Source organism: Triticum dicoccoides, chromosome 1B, assembly GCF_002162155.2.
Source record: "Triticum dicoccoides isolate Atlit2015 ecotype Zavitan chromosome 1B, WEW_v2.0, whole genome shotgun sequence".
NCBI lineage: Eukaryota > Viridiplantae > Streptophyta > Magnoliopsida > Poales > Poaceae > Triticum > Triticum dicoccoides.
This window is the reverse complement of record NC_041381.1, coordinates 7,594,576-7,603,274: the sequence shown is the minus strand read 5'-3', so window position 1 is coordinate 7,603,274 and position 8,699 is coordinate 7,594,576. Positions and strand designations below refer to the sequence as shown.

General features: G+C 46.6%; 1 protein-coding gene across 1 annotated transcript; it reads left to right on the top strand.

Annotated features, from left to right (window-relative positions):
• Positions 1 to 5,431: 5,431 nt before the first annotated feature.
• Positions 5,432 to 8,334, top strand: LOC119315050. The gene is made up of 4 exons (XM_037589716.1): positions 5,432 to 5,700; positions 6,355 to 6,635; positions 7,398 to 7,458; positions 7,558 to 8,334. Exons 2-4 carry the CDS (start codon positions 6,382 to 6,384, stop codon positions 7,828 to 7,830), a joined length of 588 nt encoding a protein of 195 aa, XP_037445613.1. The 5' UTR covers positions 5,432 to 5,700; positions 6,355 to 6,381; the 3' UTR covers positions 7,831 to 8,334.
• Positions 8,335 to 8,699: the final 365 nt, after the last annotated feature.

The following is an 8,699-nucleotide window of genomic DNA, read 5'->3' as shown; positions in this document are numbered from 1 at the left end:
GCCAATCTGTTTGTGGTGGTAATTGATGCATGCAGCCAAATTTGTGCCCCTTGTTTTCGCCTAGCTAGAGAACCCTGGTTTCTGATAGAGTTACGATTATTTGCATCGATTGCCGACAAACAGAGCTGTTACCAACGTGACAAATGTAACAATTTATCTATGTATTTTGGAACGGCTAGGGTTGCCAAGTGGGACCCTCAAACATCGCGAAAACGAGTAGGCGAAGACAAATGAGAGTCGACAATACGAACAAAGAAACGCCAGCCATCATTGCTCGCGGGAGATACGTCGCATTACCGAGACTAGCAGTAACGGACGCGTGAAGCCAGTGTGCAGTTGTTGTTTTCGCCTAGCCAGAAAAACCCTAGACAAGATGGGTTAGATGTTTCCAACCATATGCGACAAACATACCTATTTTCTAGTATAATCCTAGATGGATCAAAACCCTCGCTTTTCGAGCTCAATTTCTGTACGTATAGCCATATAGGGAACCCTCACCGGAAGTGTATGGAGGCTACATGGTCCGCCCCAAAATTCTAATAGGCTAGAGGTGATACCAACCACACAACCCTAGAACCTTCCAAACCCTTGCTTTTCAAGCTCAGTTTCAGTAAATGTATGACGCAACACAAGCCAATGAAGGCTAACTGGTCCGCCCCAGAACGTTGATAGGCTAGAGGTGATACCAACCACACAACCTTAGAACCTCCCAAACCCTTGCTTTTGAGCTCAGCTTCAAATACACGCAAGGTGCAACAAAAAGCATATAAGAAGGCAGGCAAACAGAAGCAACAACGGTCAACGACAGTCACCACTTCACACCAAGGGAGGGACACAACGCACCCGCTGATCCCAGTAGTAACCGACACACGCAACCACCCGTGCCCACCCGCTTCTACCTAGCTAGAAGAAGAAAACTTGTGGAGAGAGGATGGTTCGCGAGGCCCCCGTCGATCAAGAAACGACAAACAAATCCGTTAACAACATGGCATGAAAGTAATAGAATAAACCGATGCACACACTTGTGCCTAGCTCATCCGCGGGCGAAAGCGACGGTTTAACACCACTGGTATATTACCAGCGCGTAAGTCAGATGTAGATACCAACCGCATAGTATACAGCCGCCCAAAAAGCCTCGCTTTCGAGTCGTTGGCTCCACCGTATGTGGTGGACGTTAATCTACACATATGTGTACACACAAATCTACCCATCAAAGTGCACATGCAAGACATGTGGACAACAAACAAACAGAAGGGGCACGCGTAATTTTTTTGTTTTAAAAGCCCATGCAAAACAAGCGTATATATGTTGCGTGGAAATGCATGTGCTATGCGTATCTTTGGAGATGATGTGTGTAGTATACACACATATAATTTTTGTGAGATGATATGTATGTGCAATATATACGCACATTGATGGTGGAAGATCGTAGCATTTGATTTGACATCTTTACCACCTGTCGAAAGTGGAGATGTTAATGGAGTGAACACAAGCAAATTATGCAAATCTACCCATCAAAGTGCACATGCAAGACACGGGAACAACAAACAAATAGAAGGCACATGCATAAATCTTTTGTTACAAAAGCGCACACAAAGCATATATATGTTTCTCGAGAGAACCATGTGTGGAAATGCATGTGCTATGCGTATCTTTCGAGAGGATGTGTCTAGTATACACACATGTATTATTTTCCCTGACATGATACATAGACAACAAACAAATCCATTACCAACACGATGGGCGCAATAATTTATCTATATGCTTTGGAAGGACTCATGTTGCCAAGTGGCACCCTCAAACATCGATCAAACAAGTAAGGAAAGCCAACGAAGAGCCGATGCTATAGAAAAAATAGAAACAAAAGAAACGCCAATCGCCATTCGATAGGAAAGCCAATCTGTTTGTGGCGGTAATTGATGCATGCAGCCAAACTTGTGCCCCTGGTTTCCGCCTAGCTAGAGAACCCTTGTTCCCATTAGAGTTACGATTGTTTATTGACGACAAATAGACCCGTTACCAACATGAAAAATGTAATAATTTATCTAACTATTTTGGAACGGCTAATGTTGCCAAGTGGGACCCTCGGATATCACGAAAACGAGTAGGCAAAGCCAACTGAGAGTCAACAATATGGACAAAAAATCTCTGCCATCATTGCACACGGGTGGTACGGCACATTACCGAGACTAGCGGTAACGGAGGCGTGAAGCCAGTGTGCAGCCGTTGTTTCCGCCTAGCCAGAAAAATCCTAGACGAGATGGGTTAGATGTTTCCATCCATATGCGACAGACATATCTATTATCCAGTACAATCCTAGACCGGTGAAAACCCTCGCTTTTCGAGCTCAGTTTCAGTACGTGTATGATGGAACGCAAGCCTATGAAGGCTAACTGGTCCGCCCCATAACGCTAGTAGGCTAGAGGTGATACCAACCACACAACCCTAGAACCTTCCAAACCCTCGCTTTCGAGCTCAGTTTGAACTACACGCAAGGTGCAACAGAAAGCGTATAAGAAGGCAGGGAACCAGAAGCAAGAACGTTCAACAACAGTCACCATTCCACACGAGGGGAGGGATACAATGCACTCGTCGTTCCTGGTAGTAACCGACACATGCAACCATCCGTGCCCACTTGCTCCTGTCTAGTTAGAAGAAGAAAAAACCTTCTAGAGAGATGATGGTTCGTGATGTCCCCATCGATTGAAAAAACGACAAATGAAGCCGTTAACACCATGGCATGGGAGTGATAGAATAAACCGATGCACACACTTGTGCCTAGCTCATCCGCCGGCGAAAGCAACGGTTTAACACCAGTAGTATACTAGCAGTGCGTAAGTAAGTCAGACGTAGATACCAACAACATAGTACAAGGCCGTCCAAAAAGCCTCGCTTTCGAGCCGTTGGCTCCACCGTATGTGGTGGACGGTTAATCTAGACATACATGTACACACAAATCTACCCATCAAAGTACACGTGCATAAACTTGTTGCTTTAAAAGCGCACGCAAAGCGTATATACGTTGTGTGGAAATGCATGTGTCATGCATATCTTTGGAGAGGATGTGTGTAGTATCCATACATATATAATTTTTGTGAGATGACATGTATGTGCAATATATACACACATTGATGGTGGAAGATGGTGGCATTTGATTTGATGGTTTTACACATGCGCGCACACAAATCCACCCATCAAAGCGCACATGCAAAGACACGCGGACAACAAACAAATAGAAGACACACGCATAAATCTCTTGTTTTTAAAAGCGCACATGCATATCTTTTCGAGAGGATGTGTGTAGTATACACACATATATAATTTTTCTGAGATGATATATACACACATTGATGTTGGAAGATTGTAGCATTTGGTTTGATGGTTTCTACCACATGCCCAAAGTGGGGATGTTAATGGAAGCGTATATATGGAGTATATATGCATTTGTATAGACTGCATTGATGGTGGGAGATCATGGCATTTGATATATATTTTTTGCGGAAGATATATTGATTGATGATGTGTGTGTGATATATTATATATGATGATTTGTGTGTGATATGTACACACATTGATGATGGGAGATTGTGGCATTTGATTTGATGGTTTTACCACCTGCCCGAAAGTGGGAGTTGGGTAATAATGAAAGCGTATATATGCATTTGTATTTGTATAGACTGACTGCATTGATGGTACAAGATTGCTTGTATTAATCGCCCTAGAGGAGTGTATAATACTTTCGCGGGTGCGGGGGCAGTGGCCCGCCGTTTACCCGGAAGGAAGAAACCACAGGCAGGAGAGGAGGGTGACGTGCAGGCTAGGGGCAGGTGGCCGCCCCCCACGTGTTATCTGGTGCAGCCCGCTCCCACCGCGATAAGAAGGGGGGGCGTGTGGCCGTTCGTCGCAAGGGCAGCCAACAAGATACGGCGCATTACCGAGACTAGCAACAATGGACGCGTGAAGCCATTGCCCAGCCGTTGTTTCTGCCTAGCCAGAAAAACCCTAGACGAGATGGGTTAGATGTTTCCATCCATATGCGACAAACACATCTATTATCCACTATGATTGTAGACCGGTGAAAACCCTCGCTTTTCGAGCTCAGTTTCAGTACGCTTTTCGAGACGCAGCGCAAGCCTACATGAAGGCTAACTGGTCCGCCCCAGAACCCTAATAGGCTAGAGGTGATAGCAACCACACAACCCTAGAACGTTCGAAACCCTCGCTTTCGAGCTCAGTTTCAAATACACGCAAGGTGCAACAAAAAGTGTATAAGAAGGCAAGGAACATAAGCAAGAACAGTGAACGACAAAACAATGCACCACCGACCCCGGTAGTAACCGACACATGCAACCACCCATGCTCACCCTTTCCTGCCTAGCTAGAAGAAGAAGAAGAAACATTTGGAGAGACGACGGTTCGCGATGTCTCCATCGATGAGGAAACGACAAACAAACCCGTTAACAACATGGCGTGGAAGTAATAATAGAATAAACCGATGCACAGACTTGTGCCTAGCTCATTTGCAGGCGAAAGCAACGGTTTAACGCTACTAGTACACTAGCGGTGCGTAAGTAAGTCAGGCGTATATACCAACCGCATAGGACAAGGCGGTCCAAAAACAGTTGCTTTCGAGCCGTCGGCTCCACCGTACATGGTGGGCGTTAATTGACACACACGCGTACACATTTGTTTGAATAAAGCTCTATGTTCGATGCAAAAAAGAAAAAACAAGTCGTTGGCTCCATCGTACATGGTGAACGTTAATCTACACATACATGTACACACAAATCTATCCATCGAAATGCGCACGCAAAACATGCAAACAAACCTAAATATTTTGCTATAAAAGCGCACGCAAAGCGTGTATAATGTTTTTTTTGGAGCTGAAATAGGTGAGAGATACGCATAGCACATACATTTCCTCACATGGTTGAGCACATTGATGGTGGGAGATCGTGGCATTTGGTTTGATGTTAATAGACTGCGTTGTTGGTGGGAGATTATGGCATTTGATATGTGTGTTTGTGTGTGTGATATACTCCCTCCCTCCGGATTTACTTGTCATCAGAATGGATGAAAATGGATGTATCTAGAACTAAAATACATCTAGATACATCCGTTTCAATGACAAGTATTTCCGGACGGAGGGAGTACTGTATATGATGATTTGTGTGTGATACGTACACATATTGATGGTGGGAGATTTGTATGTGGCATTTTGATTTGATGGTGGGGGGAAAGAGGAGTTGGATAATAATGAAAGCGTATGTATGCATTCGTATTTGTGTGTATAGACTGCATTGATTGTACAGGATTGCTTGCTCGTATTAATCGGGCGTATACTTTGGGCGGGCGCCCCACGTGTCATCCGGTGTAGGCCGCTCCACCCGCGATAAGAAGGGGGGCGCGGGGCGTGTGGCCGTCCGTGGCAAGGGCAGCCAGACTCCCTCCAAGAAGAAGGCCTCTCACCCCCCTTCACCACTCCGGCTGCCCCCGTCCCCGACCCGACCCGAGGAGGAAGAAGACCCACACCTTGGTGATAGATGTGCAGCGGCGGCAGGTGCTTCTGCTCCTGCTAGGTAGGTAGGTAGGTAGGGTTTCTTTCGGCCTGGACGAGGAGGAGGGATCCGTCCTGCCGCGGCTGTACGACGACGACGAGGAGGAGTTGCGTCCAGGGGCGGATCTGCTAGCGTCTTCCCGGTGAGTGCCTCTGTCTACAGCGGATCTATCCATGCCGCTCTTCGATTTTGAAATTTCAGTCCTTCTTCTTCTTCTTCTTCTTCTTCTTCTTCTTTGTCCGTCAATCCGGGATGGACAGGGGATCCTTCGTGTCCCACTTCCGATTCCGTGCCCGGATTTCACCCACACACTCTTGTTCACATACCCCCCACCTTCTTCGATTTCTCCGCTGGGTGGATTTTCCTCTCGGCCCATCCGCCGTGTCCGCCGGCAGGTTCTTGGACCTCCACTCTCCCAAATTTCTAGCGCCAACGGCGGTGGATCTGGTGATTTCCCTCCTGGATTTCGCAGGAATCCCACCTAACGCCCCCGCACGAACAGCAGATCCGCTCACACATATTATTTTTTATTTTTTTAAACTTCAACTCCAACTTTCCCCACCACCGCCACCATGTGCAGGATTTCTTTCTCCATGTATGTTGACCAAGAAAATAATTTTACCCGCAGTGCAAGAATCCGCGTCTTATTTTATGCATGCGTGCGTGCGTGAATTATTTCACCTGCGGATCAACTACTCTAAATGCAGCAGAATCTACCGCCGCCAAGAACGGACAAATTTCCTGTATCCTGCTCAACCACCTTGTAACCCACTTGTCCGTTTCCTGTTCTTTGCAGGAGGCTGAACGCCACAAGGAGGCAGGCATGGAGCACTACACCATGAGGCTCAGCGCGGGGGGAGGGGCCACGCCCACCCAGCAGCAGCAGCAGCTCTGCCCCTGGGGGGAGCAGCCCCTGATGGCGCCCGACCGAAGGTCGAGGTTCTGGCAGATGGACATGGTGGCCGTGGCGGCGCAGCCGGCCCGCATCGAGGTCATATGCCCGCTGCCGCGCCGCCCCGCCCGCCCTACCCACCCCGTCGAGCCCTTCGGCAGGGCCAGCTCCAGGCCTAACAACGGGTGGGTGTGGTAACTCTCTCATCATCATCATAATAATCATCCAGTTGCTTGCATACATATTGTTATGTGTTTAGTTTTTTTTTTAACTTGAATTGCTGATTGATATGTGGTATTAGCGTCAGCTATGAGGTTGCATATGATCTTGTTAGAAGCATGATTGTGTAAGGCGTACACTCTATTAAACTTGTGCAGCAGCAAGTAGGCATATGCATGCAAGGTAGTTAGAACCTTTTTTGGAGGGAGAAAACATGCTGTAGGGCGCTTATAACGGTCGATAGGTTCTTACATGGGACATCACGAACTATACGTTATCAGAAGTTAGGAAGACAGCGAAGCATGCACACGTTATCAGAAGCTACCGACAACAAAGCATGCACACGTGACGACAAAGTAGGCAACAAAGTTGGTTTAGGGTTGCATCTCGCCAGGACGCCATGCCTCAATTGAACCAACAAAAATTAGTGAAGTAGCAACAGACTTGACATATAAAGCTATAACGGTCGATAGCTTCTTTCATGAGACAACACTAAATGCACAACTAGAAGAAGCTAGCAGAGGCAGAGCATAAGAGCACGCAACGGCATAGTATGCAAACAGCATTACGGTTGAATGTCTCGACAAAGTAGGCAGGGGACATAATTTAGAGTTATATGCCTTTTGCACGGCGCATTTCATAACCGTCCTGTTACCGTTACAAAAGTTCAGTTGCGACAAATTAAGCATGAAACACGTGTCTGACCTATGTTGCTTTGATTTTTGCAGGACGCTACCAGTGTATAGAACAGACTCCGCCTCTGATATCCTTGATCTCATCCTCAGCAAGGTAACCTTGGTGCTGTAAATCGCCAGTTCCTGTTTATCATAATACAGCACCATATCCTTGATATCTGATGCCTGATTGTTTGTGTCTCTTGCCTTTCAGAATGACCCTGATGTTGATACCGATTCCAACGGCCAGGCTGGCTTTTTCTGTGGCTCGCCTCCTGTCCGCACTAACAACCCCATTGTGAATGATCCGCAGTTTGGTAGGAACACCCCCTGTTTCTCTCCTCTAGGGAGCCCGTTCAGCAAGATGCTCGGTGGAAGAGCTGAAGTAGGCTCTCCGTCTTGCGGGGCGAGTAGCAGCCCGAAAGTGAGGATCGAAGGCTTTGCCTGCGGGAACAAAGAGAACCATTGTGCAGTCACCTTTGCCTGAGAGCATTTTCGCCATACCATCCAATTCACCATTGACCATTAGCGCGCCATTTTGCAACCCCCACCCCACCCCCCCAACATGTAAATTTTCCGCCCCCAAGATACAGCTAGTCCCTTTAATCCTAAGCTAAGCTAAGCTAGTAGTGCCTGTTCGAGTCAGAGTTTATTTAGTTGAGTTGAGTCTAAGTTGAGGTGAGTCCTCGTTGTCGCCCGTCTGGTTGTCGCTTTTGAACCTGCGCAATCGCAGAGAGCTTTCGGTTTATGTACATAGACGAGGTCTCCCGTCTGTTGTGTCCTGTATCTACATCTTTGTAATGTCTCTCTGTGTGTGTGTGTCTTGTGTCTAGCAAGTGTCCCAGTCCCATGGGTGTGTTCAGAGTCTAGCAAGTGTCCCAGTCCATGGGTGTGGTCAGAGTCTGTAAATACCTGTCTGTCCTGCATTCAGATGCATAATTAAGAAACTATTATATTATTATATTAAATCCTCTTTGTTCCTGTGGTATTATCATAGCATCTATCTGTGAATTGTGATGTTGAGATTCATCTGTCATCGTATATAGTAGTTTCTTTACATGGTTCTTTGGCAGCATCAGCCGCCCTGGTTCATTTTGTGTTTGCAGCCTGTGGTGGGGCTTTTGTGTGCACAGTTCTTGGCATGATGTAATTTTCACTGACCCTTTTTAGATGAACTTGGTCCAATCTGTATGCACAATACTGGTGTAACATGAATTGTACTTTTTCTGGCTTTGGTTAACCTCTTCTTGTTGCAAAGAGGTTGACAGTCTTGTGCTGCCCTTGAATTGTACTTTGTCTGGCCTTGTTTACATCTTGTTGAAGGTGAAGTGTTGTTGGCCAAGATTTTAGCAATTT

What these genes read in the sequence shown, in the direction of transcription:
- LOC119315050 (XM_037589716.1), top strand. Translation starts at nt 6,382, where the DNA reads ATGGAGCACTACACCATGAGGCTCAGCGCGGGGGGAGGGGCCACGCCC. An exon ending in AGCTCCAGGCCTAACAACGG is followed by an intron (nt 6,636 to 7,397) that starts GTGGGTGTGGTA and finishes TGATTTTTGCAG; the next exon opens with GACGCTACCAGTGTATAGAA. An exon ending in TTGATCTCATCCTCAGCAAG is followed by an intron (nt 7,459 to 7,557) that starts GTAACCTTGGTG and finishes CTTGCCTTTCAG; the next exon opens with AATGACCCTGATGTTGATAC.